A 21281-nucleotide genomic window follows, 5' to 3' on the forward strand; every position below is an offset into this window, starting at 1 on the left:
ATTTTCTCCATATGTCTTTGATACTCAGCTCCTCCACCATCTTAAAGAAAGATTTGGGTAGTATTTTCCTATTTTTCTTATTTGTTTTCTGTGTTTTATAGTCCAGTTCAGTGTTTACAATTGCATTAAAAACCCCAAGAATGCATATCTTATCATAATCTAATTCAGTTATTTTATTATGTATATTCTTATAAAATTGGTCTTGCTGGTTATGCATACATTGCAATTAAAAGTACTTTTAAGTTATTGTCTATTATTTCAACCATCAATATTCTTCCCTCTTCATCTGCATATATTTGCTTGGCTTTAATTGTATTTCTAATATATAAGGCAACTCCTTTTTTATTTTGTTGTCCCAATGATGTAAATATAGTCCCTATTCTAGGACAATTCAACAAATATGCATGTTGTCTTTTAATATGCACTTCTTGTAGGGAGATTATATCCATGTTTAATTTTCCTAATTTATGAAATATCTTTTTTCTTTTAATAGCCGAATTTAATCGATTTATGTTTATAGAAATCAATATCTTTTCCTCTTCCATTGTTTATACTTTATAGTTAGGATTTATTGCTCTTGTTGTTTTCTGTTCCCTTGGTTCTGTAATTATCATTTGGCCACCTACTGCTCCCTCCTCCTGTCTCCTCACCTCCGTTTGTTCCTTCTCCATTTCCATTGCCATTTCTGCTCGTATTTTGAGTTCCTCTTCTCTTGCTCTCTCATCTTCTGTTCCTCCAAAGTATTCATTATAGAATAATTCTGCACTCTCCACTGAGTCAATTCTGTGTCTTTGTTCTCGCCAAATAAATGTCAAACCTTCCAGGATCAACCATCTATAGTTAATTTCTTTTTTAATTAACATTTTTGTCAGGAATTGATATTCTCTTCTTAAATCTCTCACTTTTCTTGGTATTTGTTTCAAGGCTAAATGTTTTTTCCTTTGTACTTCAATAAATCATCTCTTGCCTTCTGCAGTATCTCTGTTCTTATTATTTTCTTGGTAAATCTCACATGTACTTCTATGGGTAGTTTGTTTCTCATTGCATATCTAGTAAATACTCGATATATTTCATCCATTCCTTCCATCACTTTTTCTTTAGTCATCTCCAAAGATTCCACTAATATTTTTGTCATAATTTCTTTAAGGTTTTCTCCCTTTTCTTCCTCAATATTTTGAAATCTTAAGTAAAAATCAGCCTTTTCCATCTCCCAAAATATTGAATCTTTCCCTTTCTTGCTTTCGACCCTTGTCAATCTATTATCTATTTCTCCTACTTTCTTATTTGTTTTGTCACCTCTTTCTTCCATCTTCTGTATTTTTTCTCCATATATCATTAATACCTATTGTATATCTCCTTCCATCTTCTCCATCCTTTCCTCCATCTTTTCCATTATATCCTCTCTACATTTCCCTTGATTTTGTATTACTTGAAACATTAATTTAATTTATTGCATAGAGATCTCCTTTTCTTTATCTTTCTCCTGCCGCAACATCATTGTAATAGATCGTTGACCAGCTGGGCTCAGGGATGAGGAAGTAGGAATTGATGATCCAGTAGGTATTTCCTTACTCATGTCAGATCAAATTATAATCCATTCGCAAAAGTCCAAAGGGAAATAAAACCAATCTTCAAGTTCTTCTCCACCTTAATCCAATTTTATCCAATAAAAAAGAGGAACAAAAAGAAGAAGAAAAAGGAAAAAAAAATGATAGTTGATGGAATCCAATAGCAGAAAAGGAAACTATAGATCCAATTTAAAAAATGGGAGTAAAAATATATAAAATTCAAAAAGCCCAGGAAAGAGACCAAAGAAGAAATTTCCCAAAAAAGGGAAAAAAGGAAATAACAATACAAATCCACCCATTTCTACCTAAAAGAGGAGAGAAAAAGGGAATGCCAAGAGAAAAAAGCAGTATCAAGTCCAAAAATACCCAATTATATCCACTTGTTAGTCCACTTACTAATCAAACTATCAATGAAGTGAAAAAGAAAAAAAATATAGGGAGGAGATGAGAAAAAAAAGAAACCAATCCAAAATTTATCCATATTGAGGAACTGGATCAAAAAATAAAAGAAGCCCAGTAAAAAGGAGAGAGAAAAATAAATCCAATATGTACTCCAGCAAAAATAGAATAAAAAAACAAAAAGACAAAAAAAAGAAAGGTACAGCTGTAATTTATAAATCCATGTCACTAAGTAAGGCAAAATCTCAGTCAGTCCAGAAAGCCAGAGTCAAAAGCATATATCTTATTCAAGGTCAGTGTTTTTTCTTTCTCTTAATCTTATTAACTTTCCAATTGTATGCCAGCTATTTAGAGGCAACACCTGTTTTCAATGCTGACTTATTATCTTTCTCCTTCTCTGTAGTCAAAAAAGCTTTATAGTCTGTTATTTTTAAGAAAAAGATTTTCCCTGTGCCCTCCAGATGGCAGTATTGCTTAGCTTTTCTTATAGTTGTTCCTTAGTTACACTGTATCTCTATACTCTTAAGCAATGAAAGTAAAAAAAAAGAATCAAGAGAAAAAATACTTCAAATATTTAAACTAAAAAAGCAAAAAAGGTTTAATTTCTTCTTATTTTTAAATTCAATCCAGTCCAGTTATTTAAACAAAGAAGCAAGACAAAGTACCGTATATGCCGGCGTATAAGACGACCCGGCGTATAAGACGACCCCCCAACATTTCCACTCAAAATATAGTTTGTTATATACTCGCCCCTCTTCCGCACGCCTTCCACTTTTGCACTTTTTTTTTTTGAGGCACTTTTGTGCACCGTGGAAACGAATCCCATGAAGCCGAAAGGAGCAGCCAGCCTTCTCCCAGCTCCCAAGGAAGCGAGGCTCGCACCGCCCGGGCTCCGCTGAGGTATCCGGCTGGGGCTGTCAGGAGTTGTTACCGCTGGCGCGCTCATGCGCTCCAGTCCCGCGTTGCCTCGGGAAGGGAAAGGCAAAAAGGAAGAGCTGCGGCGGCGCTTTGCAATGGCAGCAGCGGCTCCTGGTTTTGCCTTTCCCTTCCCGAGGCAACGCGGGACTGGAGCCGTGCGGAGCCGCGCCAGCGGTAACAACTCCTGACAGCCCCAGCCGGATACCTCAGCGGAGCTCGGGCGGTGCGAGCCTCGCTTCCTTGGGAGCTGGGAGAAGGCTGGCTGCTCCTTTCGGCTTCACGGGATTCGTTTCCACGGTGTGCAAAAGTGCCTCAGCCGCGAGCAGCCGCAGTGCTTCCCAATTACTATTTGCCGGCGTATAAGACGACCCGGCATATAAGACGACCCCCCCAATTGGAGGCATGTTTTTCAGGGCAAAAAAGTCATCTTATACGCCGGCAAATACGGTAATCTTTCCCCCCCACCAAAGAATAAAAAATGCAAATAAAATTGACAGTTCCTTTCCGTTCGCCGCTATCCTTAACTTTTCTGTCTTCTGTCTTTCTTTAATAATTCTTTTATTTGGTGACACACCATCTTTCTTTTCCTCTTCCGTTCCGAGGCTGACTCAACTTCTTAGCAGCTCGTGATATATGGCCGCTTCCCACCACTGCTGGACTGTAGAGCTTTCCTGGATCTATCAGAGACTTTGCAATGTCCCTGGGATTGACAGGATGTGCTCCTTCCACTTACTGTCTCACCAGAACAGTTCAGATCCACTGGGACTGTCTAGCTGCTGGGGTATTGGCGGCTTTCTCAGAGCCCCAAGAAAACTGTCTTTTCGCTGCCGCTCAAGCCCCGCCCTCCTCAAGTTCAGAAGTAATTGTTAATTGATTGCATGATTCAAACATCTCTCAAATGAAATATGTGTCTCAGGATAATGTTGCAGGATCCAATCTGAGTCAGTCACCAGGACCAGAAGTTTAGTTTTCCAAGCTTTTGGACTCTGGCTGGAGCCCATTCTCAGGGAACTTATCTCTCATCAGAGTGTATCAAGGGAGAAGTTCCTTGAAGATGGACTCCAGCACAAGTCTAAAATTTGGAAGATTAAATCTCTTGTCCTGGTGACTGACCCCAAAAATATTATCTTTGATCATCCAATTTTAGCTATATTAATACAGTGTTGTGTGAACTCAGAAAAATGATCTTGAATAAACCCAAAATTAAAAATTACTCATGCTATATATAGATAATGGCTCCTTGTAATGTTTTACCAAATCATAATTCCTAACAGCCATCACACCATTCTTGGTAGCAGGGACTTACAATTCAGAAATATCTGAAAGTCAACAACTTCCCTACCCAAGTCTTAAAAACTAGGGGACCTCTTCAAAAAAAGTTGCTTATACTTGTAGAAAGCTAGCACCCACCTTTCTCCTAGAAGAATTAAATATTCTAGGAAATATTAAAAAGGCAGAATATTATACTTCCCTAGATGAGAAAAAAAGAAACATGCTCTTGAAAAGCAGCCCCCACCTTGTTAATAGCCCCAGAAAGACAGCCATCCTATCTACAAGACCAAAGAAGTTTAGCTCCAGGGTAATGGGATTAGTCCTCACTCAGGTCCAAGCCATTCAACCATAATAGGAATTGCCGAAACCCTCTTCATTACATCACTCAGCAAGATTCAACCAAGCTTGGGACTCAAGACAACCTGCAAAGTTACCCTGCATGGTTCCATAGGAGTCTGGTAACCAATCAGGGTAGATTTCTTGCCACAGGAAGAGGAAGCAAGTTCGAAGCTCAACAGAGGGTATAAATCTCTCCCTCTCTCACCCATGTGCTCCTTTTTGCCCAGGACCTCAATGTGGTCCTGTCCACCATTAAACCATCTTTCCAAGCAATCTCCATGTTTCCAGTGTCTTTTTTCCCACTTGGAACTGAACCCAGATGGACATTTCTTCCAATACACTCCTCTCATTTGTATGAGTTCGGTGGAAGGATCTCTCCCTACTTTTTAGGAAAACTTTCAGAATTGGCTGGGGGCAAGTACCTCTTGATGTGCCCTAATTGTGGCTTTTGTTCTTGTTGACTTTTTCACTGTGGTTTGATGTGATTTTTGCATTCATTATTGTAAGCTGCCCAGAGTAGCATTTCTGCTACTCTGATGTACAAATCTATCACATCCAATCAGTCCAACCCAAAACCGGCCGTAAGTCCACATCCATTCCCTACATGCAGTGCACACCTACCGCCAATGGCAATCAGCTGTGTGCCTAGTGAAGTAACTGCCCTCTGCAAAAGCTTCAGGGCCATCTTGAGTCCTTTAAACCTGTCTGGCGCCCACCAATCTTACGGGCAGGGCCGCCGAGAGGATTATTAAGTGCTGGAACAAGACTAATATGGGCCCCCCACCTACACATGGACACATAAATCAATGTCGTAATTGTACATTTATTAATTACATTCAAACAGACTCGCAAATATATTAAAAAGAGGACAAGTACTTCTGTAAAAGATAATAAAGCAGTAATACACGTTAGTGTATTCGCCAGGAAGAGTCCGTGGCCACCACAGGAGGAGGGAGAGAAGCGTCGTCCTCTGCTCTCGTTTTGTTTCCAGGTGGCTGCCTCACGCCACCACCCGGACTCCCGGGCTCTGTCTCCGTAAAGCCGGCGGGGACGGAAAGATGAACTCTGCCTTCGCCGGGAGAATCTTGAACACTGCGACTCTGAACGTTGGAACGGCTGGGCGAGACAGTGAGAAAAACCCCCGGCGAGGCCTCTTTCCGCCCAGAGCTGGCATCCGGACGCCTCCTTCACTCTTTTCCCGGCTGGGGGAGGCCCATCGAGGATTTCCCGGACACCCCACTTAGTCTCCTGCTCTGAACATCCCCTCCATTCACAGACTGGGCTCGTAGGCACCTCTCCTGTGGCGTGTTACGCCTGAATCTATCGAAACGTGGTTTGGTTTTGGATTGCACTCTCGGTTTGTCATGTGATGCCGGCGGTATCTTCTGTCCCGACCCCCGCGAGGCCCTCCTGCTCTGCTCTCACAGCCAAGCTGGGGGTGGGGCGCAGCTGCTTAGCAAAAAGAGTCCCTCGCGGCTCAGAGTTGCCTTCGTGCCCTTCCTGCCAACTTGCTCGATGCCTCTCCTCTGAGCAGCTGGGCGCAAACTGCCTTTTCTGTTTGTCGCCTTCCCAGTTGGCCACGTCTTCTGGGCGGGTCCGCGGCAGAGTTCCAGGGCCGGACAATCAGACTGCTGCTCGGCAGTGAAAGGCGCGTATAGAGTATGAAGTATATATACAATATTGTTTTTCTTTTTTAAATTCCCCTTCATGGGTCCCCTTTGAGCTCCATGCAACAATGTACCGACTGCACCCCCCTCTTCTACAAGCACTAAGAGAATCGAATGTGGGGGGGGGGACTTCTTTTACTTAACCACATTTAACTGCTTTGTTTCGGCTATTGTATTATTCTTCGGAGCCCTTTAATAGCTTCAGGGAAGGAGGCGCCTGATACAGTTGGATTTGCATCGATGTCAAGGAGACACAGAGCCACTCTGTGACAGCACCGCCGCCGCTTTAATAACAGCAGTTGCGGCGGCAGTAAGGGGGCGAGGAAGATTTACTTCCCTCTTTCGCGAACGGAGAAGCGGTTCCTTCTTTCTGGCGCAGCCCCGCGGTGAGGAGCTAAAGGGTCACACCACCGCAGGGGCGGCGCAGTGGAATCTAGGCTACTGGACCAGTTTGGCGGCGGCCCCTCGGCTCCCCAAAGCGCAGAGGCAGGATCAGATTCCTCTCCTCTGAATTGGCAAGTCGTGCTCAGCCAACATGGATCCTGGCTCCAAGAGGTCCGCGGCAGAGGAAGGGAGTCCGCTGCAGCCCCAGGAAGAAGAAGTGGACCCCAGGATTCAAGTAAGCGGAGTCTCCGATCGCTCTACCCGAGATCCTTGGAAGAGTAGCCCCAGAGGCGCGATTGCAGTCGAAAGTGGGTGGGATGATAGGATCGGGGCGCGAACAGATCTGTAATTACAAAGTAAGCGCGTGTTTTACGTCCTTGGTTAGGTTCTTTGAATCTTCGTGAATATCGCCTTTTCTCCCTCTAGGGGCGTTTTCCTATCTGTTGTACCTTGGTATTTTGATGGTGGTGGGTTTCCCTCCTCTTTTTGGCTTTATTTGATTTCCGCCGAAGTCTTTTTGTAGCTGGCTGGAGAAACTCATTGGAAAGAAAAGATGCTCCCGTTTCTAAAGGGGCATTTTCTTTCATGAGCTGGATCCTTCCTCTCCCAGCTTGCTCCTGTTTCCTGGATTCAACTCCTCTCCGCAATCCGTGTTTATCTTTACAGGTTCTTTTAGCATGGCGGAGCAACGCGAACCGGGAGGTGGGTCGAAAAGAAGATGGGAGACCACCAAGGGATGCCGTGCCTAGGTTAGAAGGACCCTAAAAGGCTGGGGGCGAGTTAGAAAGGATTGGAAAACCCCTTGTGGGGTAATTTAATCCACGTGCAGGATCTTCCTGTAGTTCTATTAAAAAGCAGTACCTCATCATTGTTAATAGATGATGCCAGCTCCTGCTCTAAATGTCACCCTGACATGAAGAAAGTTTCAGTCTCTGGATGTCCTCAATAAACTCTGATGTGTTGTTGTAGTTCAGGTCTTCCCTAAGCTGGTCTGCAGATCTCAGGTTACAGCTGACCTTGAAAAGTGGGTTTGTGCTTGGATGGAAAACAACTGTGAAATATCAAGGCCATAAAGATGCACACACACAAAATCATCCTGGAAAAAGGAGGGTGGCAAATCAGTTTCATATTATTGCCAATAAAAGTTTATGTGTGATAGTTTGACTTGAAGGAAGGACATCTTTACCAGAGCCAGAAGGCTGTTGGCAGGACCTCTTAATAGATGCAGATTTAACGTAACTTGAAGGATCAGGTTGGGAAGGTAAAGACTGATGCCACTCTGACAGAATACATAGGAAGGGATATTATATATTCTTTCTATGGCACAAGTGGATTCATTCAATGATGCCAGTGTCTCAATCTTAGTTTCATTTTGCTGGAAGTGGTTTGTAATTATTCTGGGGTTTTGTGATTTTTTAAAAAAATGTGTTTGCTTTCCTCCTTAATCTATTCCTTAAGCTTGTAGAAAGTTAGCATCCACCTCTCTCCAAGAAGAATGAAATATTCTAGGAAATATTAAAAAGGCAGAATATTATATTTCCCTAGATGAGAAAAGGAGAAACATGTTTTTAAAGACAAAGCAGCTTCCTGCAGTTCCCTTTCCCCCATCAGCTCCAAGGTGATGGGATTAAGACATGGCTCTCAAGACATGATAGTATTAGTTCTCTACCCCAGTGGTCTCCAACCAGTGGGCCGGGGACCACTGATAGCCCGCAAGAAAATTTTGGTGTTCCGCAGAGAAACCCCCAAAGCACCCCCCAAAGCAATTAATCCAGGCTGACAGGAAAACAAGGCTGCGCCGCCCACATGGCCCATGGGAACACAAGGCTTGCATCACATTGCAAACAACACGGGGTAGTGAGGGAAGGGGGAAAGGACAGAGGGGGAACTTGCCCCACTCGCGCCATGTGCCTCGCCTGGCCACCAGGCTGCTTCTTTTCGCTTCTTTCTTCTGCTTTTGGCTGCATGCAAGGAAAGCAGCAAAAGTCTTTCTTTCTCTGCCCCAAACTCCACCAGAAATGAGTATTTGGGATTCTGCAAGGCATCCTGCTCTAAGAGGCTGCACCGTTCTGGTGGAGTTTGGGGAAGAGAAAGAAAGACTTCTGCTGCTTTCATTTCGTGAAGCAAAAAGTCTCTCTCTCTCTCTCTCTCTCTCTCTCTCTCTCTCTCTCTCTCCCTCCCTCCCCCTCCCTCCCTCCCTCCCTCCCCTCCCTCGAGAATGGAGCTGGAGATGGTATCCTGCAATCCCAAATAAAGAATGATTGATCGGTAGGAAAACAGGGTGGGGAATTTTCCTGCAGACTTTTTGGGGGATTTTCCCAGGGTCTCTGGTCCACGGGATTTAAAATTATGAGTTTGGTGGTTCCTGAGGTCCAAAAGGTTGATGACCCCTGCTCTACCCAGCTCACCATATGGTACCTGGGAAGATTACATCACACAGCAAGATTCAACCAAGCTTGGGACTAAAGACAACCTACAAAGTTACCCTGCATGGTCCCATGGGAGTCTGGGTACATTTCTTGCCACAAGAACAGGAAGCAAGTTCAAAGCTCAACAGAGGGTATAAATCTCTCCCTCTCTCACCCATGTGCTCCTTTTTGCCCAGGACCTCAATGTGGTCCTGTCCACCATTAAACCATCTTTCCAAGCAATCTCCATGTTTCCAGTGTCTTTTTTCCCACTTGGAACTGAACCCAGATGGACATTTCTTCCAACAATTTGATACCCAAAGATGGGATTCCAAGCTAACCTGACCAATGGACCTGGCCCAGGTAAGCCTCCTTTGCTGGCAGCAGACCCATTACATCTGTGAGTGAGTTTTCCTGGACCTTGGCCATTTGGAACAAAGGTTAAAACCTTTGAGGGGTTTTGAGTGTTGAGCTCAAAGGCTGCTTGGAAAGAAGATGATTATCTCTAAACTTTAACTTTTAAAGCCCAGAAAAATGTGGGAAATGTGTGTATGCCTGTATGAGTGAGAGGGCCCTTCTCCCAATCACAGCTAGGTGTTGCTTTTTCTGGGCCTTTCCTAGCCACAGAAAAGCCCAGGGCCTGGAAAGTATAGGAGGTCAGGTCAGAGCACAGGACCTTCTGTTAGGGAAGGGGATGTGTGTGAAAATGGAATGGAAAAGTGACTGAGAGAGTTGAACTTTGGGCAGCCAGCTGAAACGTCACTGAACAAAACCTTGTGTTAGGTGCCCATACTCGAATGCTTAGGAAAATCAGCAGGTTCTCCCAGACCCCCATCGGAAGGGGAACATGGGAAGCTGTAGCTTGAAGGTAGTGACTAAATCCTAGGAGATTTAGGAAAAAGATTTGAGCAAATTGTGTAAAGAGTAGGCTTTGCTCAGGGATGGGGTGAAGCTGGAAAACCAATTTGGCTAAATAAATATACTTAAAAGAAAAGGAAATATATAAATAGGAATGTTGGGGGTTTTGTTTGTCTGTTTGTTTCTCTCTTCCTCTCTATGCAACTATGTGATATATTTATTAAGATTTGTGCCTTTCCTAATTTAACTGAGAGTTATGATGGGAATGACCAGTGTGTGAGAGTTCTGTTTTCTTCTCTTTTCTTCTCCTTGTTTGTTTGTGTGTTTGTGTGCTCTCAAGGTAATTGTAACTGTAAAATGTCTCCAACCCGAAAGACAAAAAATTTAAATTGCTACAAAAAATTTAAAGCACTGAAAGGAAAGAAAAAGCCTTCCTTTTGTCTGGCCCACAGAACAGAATGAAGAAAAACTGAGTTCATTTTGCTCTCCTCTCTATGCTTTTAAGAAAAGCCCAAGGTTATGAGCGAATGTTTGAAGTTAATTTACTGTGTGTTTAAGTGGTTTCATCTGTCCATCCACATCTGAAGCATGTGAATCCAGGTTTTTTCTTCTCATCTGTAATATCCCCATTTTGTTAAAATTGATCTATCTGTTTAAAAACTGCAGTATTTTTTTTCCTTTCTCAAATCCTGCGGGCAAGCTATCTACCCAACCCCACTCTACCTCCCCATCTCTTATTCTCAAACAATGACTTTCCTGTGAGGATCACCCACAAAGGTGATCACACACACACACACACACACAAACACACACACACACACACACACACACACACCCTTCTAACCCTGCTGGAGCAGGTGATTGGACTAGAATAGATGTCTCATTATCTTTCTCCCTCCCTCCTTTATTTCTTTTTCTTTCTGTCCCCTCCTTCCATCCCCCCTCTTTCTTTGTCCCTTTTTCTTTCTTTCCCTTTTCTCTTTCTTTTCTTTCTTCTCTCTTTCCCTCTCTCAGGCCTACCCCATTGACTTGACTTGCTTGGGCAGGTCCCTCCAGTGCAGTAGGCTCAATGGGGTGGACCTGCGGGGCCAGCACCTAGAACTCGGCAGTGGCGGCATGTTTGAAAAGTAGAGCAAAGCCAGAGGTTGGTTATTTCTGCTGCAAAGAATCACAAAAGCTTCTGGGTTGTGCACAAGTAAGGACACACATGTCAATGCAATTCAGCAACATAAAATAAAGGGATACAAATAAAACAAATCAACAAGAATCGGCAAAGCATCTCTGATTAGATTTTATTCACTACTAGAATCTAATCAGAGATGCTTTGCCGATTCTAGTCCAATGACCTGCTCTAGCGGGGTTAGAAGGGAGTGTGTGTGTATGTGTGTGCATGGCTGTCAAAACTCCAAAAACAGGTCAAGTATCTCTGGGGAGGCCAGTCATAAATTACAACACTTGCTAAACAATTGGCCATTAAGTGAAGACCACTTGTTTGCCAGTCACCTGGCCACACCCACCCAGTCACATGACCACCAAACCATACCTACCCAGTCATGTGACCAGCAAGCCATGCCCAGCCAGCAAGCCACGCCGGCCAGTGATGTGACCAGCAAGCCACGCCCACCCAGTCACATGACCAGTAAGCCATACCCACCCAGTCACGTGACCAGCAAGCCACACCCTCAAATTAGGCCACGCCCACAGAAATCTGAATCCCACCCCTGGGTGGGGGGCACCGAGGATGAGTTTGTAGCACCAAGGGGGCGGTGGACTGAAAAAGTTCGGGAACCACTGTTGTAGAAAGTTAGCACCCACCCCTCTCCTAGAAGAATGCAATATTCTAGGAAATGCTAAAAAGGCAGAATGTTATATTTCCATGGATGAGAAAAGCAGAAACATGTTTTTAAAGACGAATTAGCTTCCTGCAGCTCCCTGCTCCCCTTCAGCTCTAATAATAGATTAAGGTAATAGATTAAGATATGGCTCTCAGGATTAGCGCTCTACCCAACTCACCACATGGCACCTGGGATGATTACATCACCCAGCAAGTTTCAATCAAGCTTGAGACTCAAGACAACCTACAAAGTTATCCCTGCATGGCCCCATGGGAGTTTCACAACCAGTCAGGGTACATTTCTTGCCAGAGGAACAGGAAGCAAGTTCAAAGCCCAACAGAGGGTATAAATCTCTCTCCTTCTCTCACCCATGTGCTCTTTTTTGCCCAACACCTCAATGTGGTCCTGTCCACCATTAAATCATTTTTTCCAAGCAGTCTCCATAGTTCCTGTATCTTTCTTCCCACTTGGAACTTAATCCAGATAGCTGTTTTTTCCAATAAGCTTTTTGGAAGACACTTATGTCTTTGTTATGAATAAAATCCTGATTGCTTTTACGGTCCACTATTTTTTACAAAAATTGCTATATTCATTCTTATGATGCTCATGCCAATAAACTTCCTTAATTTTATCAGATTGGGGTTGATAACAATAATGATATTGCTGTGGATGGGAAATGTTTGCCAGCCGATTACATTGGCTATTCACTGCAAGTATTCCTTTCAGAGTTTCACAATACCTTTCCATAGACAGGGAAGCAAAGTTAAAATAAAACAGCAATGGACTGCAAATAACCCAAAACATTGAAAGAAGAAGCTTTATCTCCTTTCCCTCATTCCCTGCCAATCCCTGACTTGAAGGAGACTTTGTTTCTTTATAGTTATTTATTTATTTATTAGATTTTTATCCCTCCTTTATTACTTTATAAGTAACTTGAGGTCCGAATACCAGTTATCCTTGACAATTGAGACCAGAAGCAAGATGGTTGAATGAGTTGCAAGCAATTTGACTTTTTTTTTACCGTGGTTGTTAAATGAATCGTATGGTTGTTAAGCAAATCCAGCTTCCCTGATTGACTTCGTTTGTCAAATTGGATGAGAAGGTCCCAAATTGTGGCCACATGACTCCAGGATGCTGTATCCATCATAAATACACCAGTTGCTAAGTGCAATTTTGATCACATGACTGCAGAGATGTTTCAATGGTCATAAAAGTGGACCTGTTGTAATTAACTTTTTTCATTGCTGTTGTAAGTTTGAACCATTGTTACATGAATGGTTATAAGTTTAGACTATCTGTACTCCTCTTTCCTCTTATTTTACCTACAACAGTAGCCACATGAGGTAGGTTGAGCTGAGAGAGAGTAACTAACTCAGTCAGCTTTTATACCAGACTAGAACTCACAGCCTAATTGTTTTTAGGTCAGCATCTTAACTCCTACACAAAATTGGTTCTGTTTTTAAAATTCTTTATTTAAAATGGTTGTATTTTTTTATAGACCGATACTGGCTATAGGACAAAAAATTAAAAAAATGTTTTAAATCTAGCTTTTGAGTAAATTTATCTGTTCAAACATCTTGTTTAAATTATTGGCACTCTTTCTGAATGTGGAGTAATCATGCTAATTGGCGCTATAATACTATTGTAACAATTAATAAACAAGTGAAAGTGAAGCATCTGAAAATCTTTGTTTTTTCTCTTTTTTCAAATAGCAGAGGACTAAAAATCTAGAAATGCAGACTCTAGTTATAATATTGATGTAACTATCTGATACAAGGAATGATAAAATGTACAATGAGGCATCACTGTGAAAATAATGCAAATTATATAATTCATGACTTCATGTGACATACTTATCCCCTTCTGCCATACAGACATCATACAGACACCCATGACTTAAGTCAGGAGAAGGAATTCAATCAAGAACTTTGATAGCCATGTGAACTTTGTCCAGCCTCTCTCTTACTAGAAGTAAAGCTGTACTTCAGGGAGTCTTTTTACTTTTTTAGAGAGAATGTGAGAGGAATATGTACATTGTCTTATTCTCCTTGAAAAAATGACAGGTTAAACATATAATATGAAAATATTTTAGTATTTTATGCTATGACTGTTGCATGGAATTTATTTACTATTAGAACCAAACAGTTAGAGCCTTTAAGAACTATGGTATGTTGTATTTTTCATCCCAATCGTATGTGCTATTTGATCATTTTTTGGTCATTTATCATTTTGCTAATAATACCACACTAAATAATTATGCAGAGCTTCAATAGTAACAGAAAAAAAATCCCTGAAACTTACATTAGAATTGTATTAAATATCCAAAAGCTTTCTGGTCTCTGTTTCTGCCCTTTCAAACTGAGCCTAGCTGAAGTAAAGTTCAGTTTTACTTTAAAATGTTTTCTGTCCTCCTGTTTCCGTTTAACATTCCATTGGGGGCCTCTGTGAATTACCAGATGATACTTAATAACTTGATTCCTTCCATGGCTCCCTCAGTGTCTTATTATTCAACATATTATTTTGGCTTTCTTCTAGGGAGAACTAGAAAAGTTGAATCAATCTACAGATGATATTAATCGGAGAGAAATGGAGCTTGAGGTACACTTTTTCCTTGCTGTTTATCTAAACATCCAACTATATTTCTTTTATTTAACTACATTTCAACTGGAAAATATTTATTTAGATTATTGCAGAAGAAACTAATGAAAACATTTGTATGGATTAAGTTAGTGAATGAAGGAAAAGAAAGTCAACTATGCCCATCTCTGATATGAAATTGGATGAAACATTCTATCTATAGTATCATGGATTTCATTAATCTTCTTTATTATTCTTACACCAACCAAAAATCATGCTTAGGAATCCAAGTGACAAGTAAGGTTGTTTCAAAATATTGTTTTATTTTCTTAAGGTACAAAACGTACTTTTTCTTAAGGTACAAAAAAATAGAAAAAAGCAGAAAAGTAAACTTATAAATAGAATTCATTTACAGCAAAACTACATTGACTATTAAAAATAAAAACGTTATAACATATATAAAAATACAGTAGTAACAAAATTATTGTATTTCAAAATTCCTAAAAACAACATAAAATAATGTAGCTCTGCTTTCAAAAATGTTAATTTGAGACCACATGAAAAAATATTTTCTGATCTTTCTTGTCTGTGAATATGAAGCCACACAAAGCTTACATGTTATACCAGAGCAATTGTAAATTATATTTGGACATAATAATTCAGAATTCTTAATTTACTATGAACTAGCAAGGTGGTGGGTGACTCAGCCTCTCCCTTCCCATTTTTTGTGTGCAATGCTAATGAGTTCAGACAGCTATAATATATAAATTCCAGAATCTCTGATTAGGTTGGTCCAAATGAGAATGGGACTATAAGCCAATAATAATTAAGAAACCTTGCTTTTTTCTGAATCTGGTTGATTTTTTACAGCAAAAAAAATAACAAAAACAAAACCATGAGTCGGGTTGTCATGATAAGCTTTCTCTGTATCACCCATATCAGTAGATATAATACAATTAGCCACATTCATCAACCTGCTGCTTTTTCATAGTAACTTAAGATAATCAAAAAATAATACAATTATTAGAGATGACACTTAGATTTGATAGCCTAGCATTTTTAGATTTTTACATCCAAAATGTGAAGGCACATAATGAAATATTTTATTGGAGAAGATATAGCTTCCATAAAAGAAAAATGCTATTTGTTTGGCATTAGTTTTGGGGGTACTACATTATATTTAATCAGTTCCAAGCAAACCACATGTTGCCTTAATGTGAAGGATAACCAGACTATTTAGATCATTTTTCTGACCCCTTTCATATAAGACAGTATGATTTATACCTTGTTTCATATGTATCTGTTTGGAAAAGGCTAAATTGTGTTTGCCTAACAGTAACTTCCTGTACCTTCACATTTAAACCTCTGCCCTTTAGTTGATCATAGCCAGCTTCAGATCAAAATTCAGAGTCGTGGCAAAGGAGAAGCAGCTATTCTGGGAAAGTACAGTTGTGTCAACCAGGCAATCTCTGCTAGGATCTCTGTATGTTAATGTGTGCAAAGGGCAGCGAGGTCCAGCTTTACTGGCTGGTGCTTTGCATATATATAGCTTTTTGAATCAGGCAAGAGTGTTAGGAAGCATTCACCTACTTTTCAGTGTATGCCAGTAAGGGTGTTTGATCAGTAGGGTGTTTATGGAAATTAATAGTCAGAGGTAATATAGCTGAATAAATACTTTATTTAATAACTTTATTGATAGCAAAGGATGTTCAGAACTTCCATGGGGATAAGGAGAGGATTGGGGATAGAAATAAAGATTATTCCATTCCTTCTTCACTAGATTGTTTTATTTTCTGTACTGAGTCCAGAGGAAGGAAAAACTAAACTTAGTATGTTTTAGTTATACATGGATGGAGGGAACTTCCCAGGCTGGAACATGGATGAAGATTAGTATAGATATGGGAAGGAATCTGGAGACAAGTCCTATAAAGAAAAAGATTGTAAGTGTTTGGTATAAATAGTAATAATGACAACCCATGAACATGAAGTAATAATGACAACATATGAACATGAAATGATAATATGATAGCCAACTTCAAGAAGTTACACACAGAAGAAGCTTGTAATATTTGTTCATGTTACAAGCTTTTAATTAAACAATAAAAAACTTCCAATCTGATGAGTTCTTATATATAGAACAGATTATTTTTAATCCACTACAAGATTCTCAAGAAAATGTTAACTTTATTGTCTTTATTTTATGCTTACCTGTTGGAATACTGTAGAAGTGCACATCCTGTTTGGACTAGATCAGTGGTTCCCAAACTTTTTCAGTCCACCGCCCCCTTGGTGCTACAAACTCATCCTCGGTGCCCCCCACCCAGGGGTGGGATTCAGATTTCTGTGGGTGTGGCCTAATTTGAGGGTGTGGCTTGCTGGTCACGTGACTTGGTGGGTATGGCTTACTGGTCACATCACTGGCCGGCGTGGCTTGCTGGCTGGGCATGGCTTGCTGGTCACATGACTGGGTAGGTATGGTTTGGTGGTCATGTGACTGGGTGGGCATGGCCAGGTGACTGGCAAATAAGTGGTCCTCACTTAATGGCCGGTTGTTTAGCAAGTGTTGTAATTTATGACTGGCCTCCCCAGAGATACTTGATCTGTTTTTGGAGTTTTGACAGCCATGCACACACATACACACACACTCCCTTCTAACCCTTCTAACCCTGCTAGAGCAGGTCATTGGACTAGAATCAGCAAAGCATCTCTGATTAGATTCTAGTAGTGAATAAAATCTAATCAGAGATCCTTTGCCGATTCTTGTTGATTTGTTTTATTTGTATCTCTTTATTTTATGTTACTGAATTGCATTGACATGTGTGTCCCTTCTTGTGTACAACCCAGAAGCTTTTGTGATTCTTTGCAGCAAAAATGACCAACCTCTGGCTTTACTCTACTTTTCAAACATGCCACTACTGCCGAGTTCTAGGTGCCGGCCCTGCAGGTCCACCCATTGAGCCCACTGCACTGGAGGGACCTGCCCAAGCAAGTCAAGTCAATGGGGTGGGCCTGAGAGAGGGAAAGAAAGAGAGAGAAAGAGAGAGAGAAAAAAGAAAAGAAAGGGAAAGAAAAGAAAAGAAAAGAAAGGGAAAGAAAGAAAAAGGGACAAAGAAAGAGGGGGGGGGGATGGAAGGAAGGGACAGAAAGAAAAAGAAATAAAGGAGGGAGGGAGAAAGATAATGAGATATCTATTCTAGTCCAATCACCTGCTCCAGCAGGGTTAGAAGGGTGTGTGTGTGTGTGTTCTTGTAATTTACAAGTACATTTTGGTTTTGCCTTCTTCAGAATTGGCACTGTAATACATTGGGGAAAAGTAATTTTTAGGGTGGAGATCTGGTCCAATTGATCCTGTTTAAAGCCTCAACAAAATGTGAGAGCTTCCTGATAGTCTTGACCATGTTTTGTCCACAAAACCTATAATAGAAGCCAAAGATGTTTCAATGTGCTGGCAAAGATGTTTCAATGTGGAAAAGGGCCTCAGTCTAAACTAGGCCTCATTTCAATCTGATGCATCAGCTCTTTCTCCCTCCCTTCCTCCCAGACTGGCTTTGTTCTACTTTCCCAATGTGCCTGCAGGGCTGGCCCTTTGAACATGGATGGATGGATGGATGGATAGAGAGAGGGAGAGAGGTAGGTAGGTAGCTAGATAGATAGATAGATTGGTAGGTAGGTAGGTAGGCAGGCAGGCAGGCCTTTTGGATAAATGTATGGATAGGTAGGTAGGTAGATAGATTGGTAGATAGGTAGGTAGGAAGACAGAAAGACAGGCTGGCAGGCAGGTAGGTAGGTAGGCAGGCAGGAAGGCAGGCAGACAGACAGACCTTTTGGAGGGATAGATAGACAGACAGACAAAGGAAGAAAGAAAGAAAGAAAGAAAGAAAGAAAGAAAGAAAGAAAGAAAGAAAGAAAGAAAGAAGAAAAAGAAAGAAAGAAAGAAAGAAAGAAAGAAAGAAAGAAAGAAAGAAAGAAAGCGACAGCAGTGACACTTTGGGAAAGTAGAGCAGCAAAGCCAAGTGGGAATTGAAGTCCACACAAGTTGCCAAGGTTGAGAAACATGGGCTGAATATATCAGCCCAGCCATTCTGGTTAGAGTTTAGCATGCTGTTTGATTCTGGCTTAGTCAATAAACCATAGCTAAGAACTTCCTGCTCCTTAATGCAGCTGCCCCTCTGCCCCTTCTCCAGCCCCCTGCCCCAGTTCTTTCTTTGGCATCCAATTTTGCAATGCTCCATCTGGAAGGAGGAAGGCGTGCAGAAACAGCCCAGACTGGCGGAGGGAATGATCACTTAGAAAGTAAGTAAGCAAGCAAGTGCAGGGCTCGGTCAGAAGAACCGGGCTGCAGAGGGAGGCTAGGTTCTAGGTCCGGGCTGGCCACATAGAGCCGAACCGAGCCACGCGCCTTGGAGAGCCGCAGCTGCACCCACCCGCATCCTGCGTGCAAGCCCGGCTGGCTGGCGAGGTGGAGGCCAGGCAGGCGCTGCACGCTCCCTTGTTCTCCGGGGAAGGGGGCCCTAATGGTGGACCACCCACTCCTTCCACTGCACGCCTTGGGAGGGTTTTGCTTTCAGGCCTTCTGGCGTGCCTCCGCTGCTTCCACCAGAAAGGGCAGTCTGCAAGCTAAGGCTCCCCCTTTCCACCACTTTCCACCTCTCCCCCCCCCAGGCTTGGCAAGGCTCGCCGCACGCAGGTTCCACATTCAAGGCGCCGGCTACAGAGTGATGAAACAGTCAATGGGCTGTGTGGCCGGCAGTCAGTGAGCCTGCGGGGCCGGCGCCTCGAATCCCCCCCTGCCACCTCTTAGTGCCCCTCTGCCAGCCCTCTTGCCTCTTAGCACCCCCCTAAGGCATCCCCCCCAGGGGTACGGCAGTCAGTGGCGGCAGATTCCAGGTGCCGCCCCCCTAAGGCATCCCCCCCCAGGGGTACTGCTCACTTTTGGAACCACTGTGAATCTACAATTTCCTCCTTTTTGCCAAAATATATGGGTGGAACACATGTTATTGGCAAAAAATTGATCAGATCAGGGAGACTTATGGATGCATTTAACTTTTCTGATGCAAAGGGGAAGGCATTGAGAGAGAAAAGGATTCCTTTGGTGGCTCCCAAAAGCTTTCAAACATGAAGGTCTAACAGCCAGGGGAAAAGTTCTGGAAAGAAATTTACAGTATCCAATTTTCCATGCCAATTATTTTCAGATGTTAGGTGCACTTTGTGAGCATCCAGTCAGGTTTCAAGCAGGTCCCAAAGTTCTTCACAGCCATGGTTTTCCTTTAAATTACAGGCTGCCCATTTCCAAGGGATGGTTACTAAACCTGCCCTAGCTCTTAGTTTCCAGGGTTTGTGAGGCGGGCGCTGCACACTCCCTTGTTCTCCGGGGAAGGGGGCCCTAATGGCGGACCACCCACCCCTTCCACTGCGCGCCTTGGGAGGGTTTTGCTTTCGGGCCTTCTGGTGTGCCTCCACCGCTTCCACCAGAGAGGGCAGCCTGGAAGCTAATGCGCCCCCTTTCTGCCACTTCCCACCTCCCCCCCCCCACAAGCTTGGCAAGGCTCGCCGCACACGGGTTTCACATTCCAGGTGCCGGCTACAGAGCAGAGTGGCCGGCAGTCAGTGAGCCTGCAGGGCTGGCACCTCGAACGCCCACCTGCCACCTCTTAATGCCCCCTGCCAGCCCTCTTGCCTCTTAGCAGCCCCCTAAGGCATCCCACCCCCAGGGGGCAGTACTGCCCACTTTGGGAACCACTGGACTAGATGATCTTATTATTATTTGAGTCTGCCTGTTTTAGAAAGCTGGTATTGCCACTTGCTTTAAAATCCAGAGTACACCAACTAAAAGTATGGACAAAGTTTATATTTTGTATTTTATCTCTTGTGGATCTTTCTAAATCAAAAAGTAATGTGAAAAATAGGAGAAATAATAATGTTAGTGAACACTGTTGTACTTAGCAGCATAAATTTTGTTTTTATTTATCTCTGTAGATATAGATATAATTCTTTTAATTTTTAATTATCATTATTAGAGAATACATTTTGGACCAAGGCTAGCTTTGATTGAGGTGTGGCTTAGATAGATTCCTTGATGCTGTTTCAGTTTGGTTGTTTTTTTGCAGATGGTTCATTCTCCGATTAGGTCAGGGATCCCCCAAACTTACGGCTGTGATGTCGCAGTGGAGCGGGAAAAAGAGAACGGGCTCCATTCCTTGGACCTGATTTCTTGTGTCTTGTGGCCCTTCTGAGGGGCTGCAGGTCTTGAAGAGACAGGCAGAGGAAGGGGGAAGCCTGGGGGCAATGTGGTGGAAGCCCGGGGCAACGTGGTGGAGCATTGCAGCAAAGGAAAATCCCCTAAACCCAGTGTGAAAGTTGTCACGTCATTTGATATGGCAGACCAGAGGCTGTGACATCCGAGCAACAGTAAGGAAGACAAGATTTGTGGACTGTAGCATCGAAACCGGAAAAGAAAACCTAGCACCACAAAACAAGCTGATTGTGCCAAAAGAGACATTAAGTCCCGAGATGATCTGGTGGGCTAGAGAGACTCATGGAGAGAGGGAGGAAACACCCTAGGACAGAGGCAACAAGGAGGTGCGAGCAGTGCCTTTGCAAAAGTAAAAAGAGTTTAATCAGAGAAAGATCAGGAAGGAAGATAGGACCAGGAGACTGAAGGTGAGGAAAGAACAAGATCAGCTGCAGAAAGAGACGGTAGAGGTGGAAATAAGATGGAGGAAAGATGCTATTTGATACTCGGAAAGGAAGAAGACAGATGACTAAGCACCACGGTGGGAGAAACTAAGAGAAATCAGGAAGAACTAAATGAGAGCGAATTTGAACGATAGCAAAAATGAGTTATAAGAGCGGAGCAGACCTAAACGGGTAGAAAGTGCTATTGTGTATTGGAAAGGAAAAGAAACTGAGAAAGAGCTGGCGATAGTGCAACTGAAGAGGGAATCTATAAGACCTCATAAGAACTAACGATTCTTCTACTAGACAGTATGCAGCATGTGGCAGAGATGACAATACTGAAAGATTTGGACTAAGTGGTATGAACTGAAAGTGAAAATT

At 42.5% G+C, this 21281-nt stretch overlaps 1 protein-coding gene across 5 annotated transcripts in view; it reads left to right on the forward strand.

The window, feature by feature from the left end:
• Positions 1–5297: 5297 nt before the first annotated feature.
• SH3BP5 (SH3 domain binding protein 5) overlaps positions 5298–21281 on the forward strand; it is a 117666-nt gene continuing 101682 nt past the window's right edge. Inside the window, exons 1-2 of one of the 5 annotated variants that reach the window (XM_087946131.1) lie at positions 5299–6782; positions 14184–14246. In XM_087946131.1, coding sequence (XP_087802257.1) covers positions 6699–6782; positions 14184–14246 — 147 coding nt within the window. In that variant the 5' untranslated portion in view covers positions 5299–6698. Of the gene's footprint in view, positions 6783–14183; positions 14247–21281 lie in introns of all 5 variants that reach the window. The other 4 variants (XM_026686220.2, XM_087946134.1, XM_087946133.1 and 1 more) reach the window with 4 other exon arrangements.

The sequence above is a fragment of the Notechis scutatus genome, chromosome Z, assembly GCF_049901735.1.
Source record: "Notechis scutatus isolate UNSWTSFEM ecotype Mainland chromosome Z, rNotScu1.2, whole genome shotgun sequence".
Lineage (NCBI taxonomy): Eukaryota > Metazoa > Chordata > Lepidosauria > Squamata > Elapidae > Notechis > Notechis scutatus.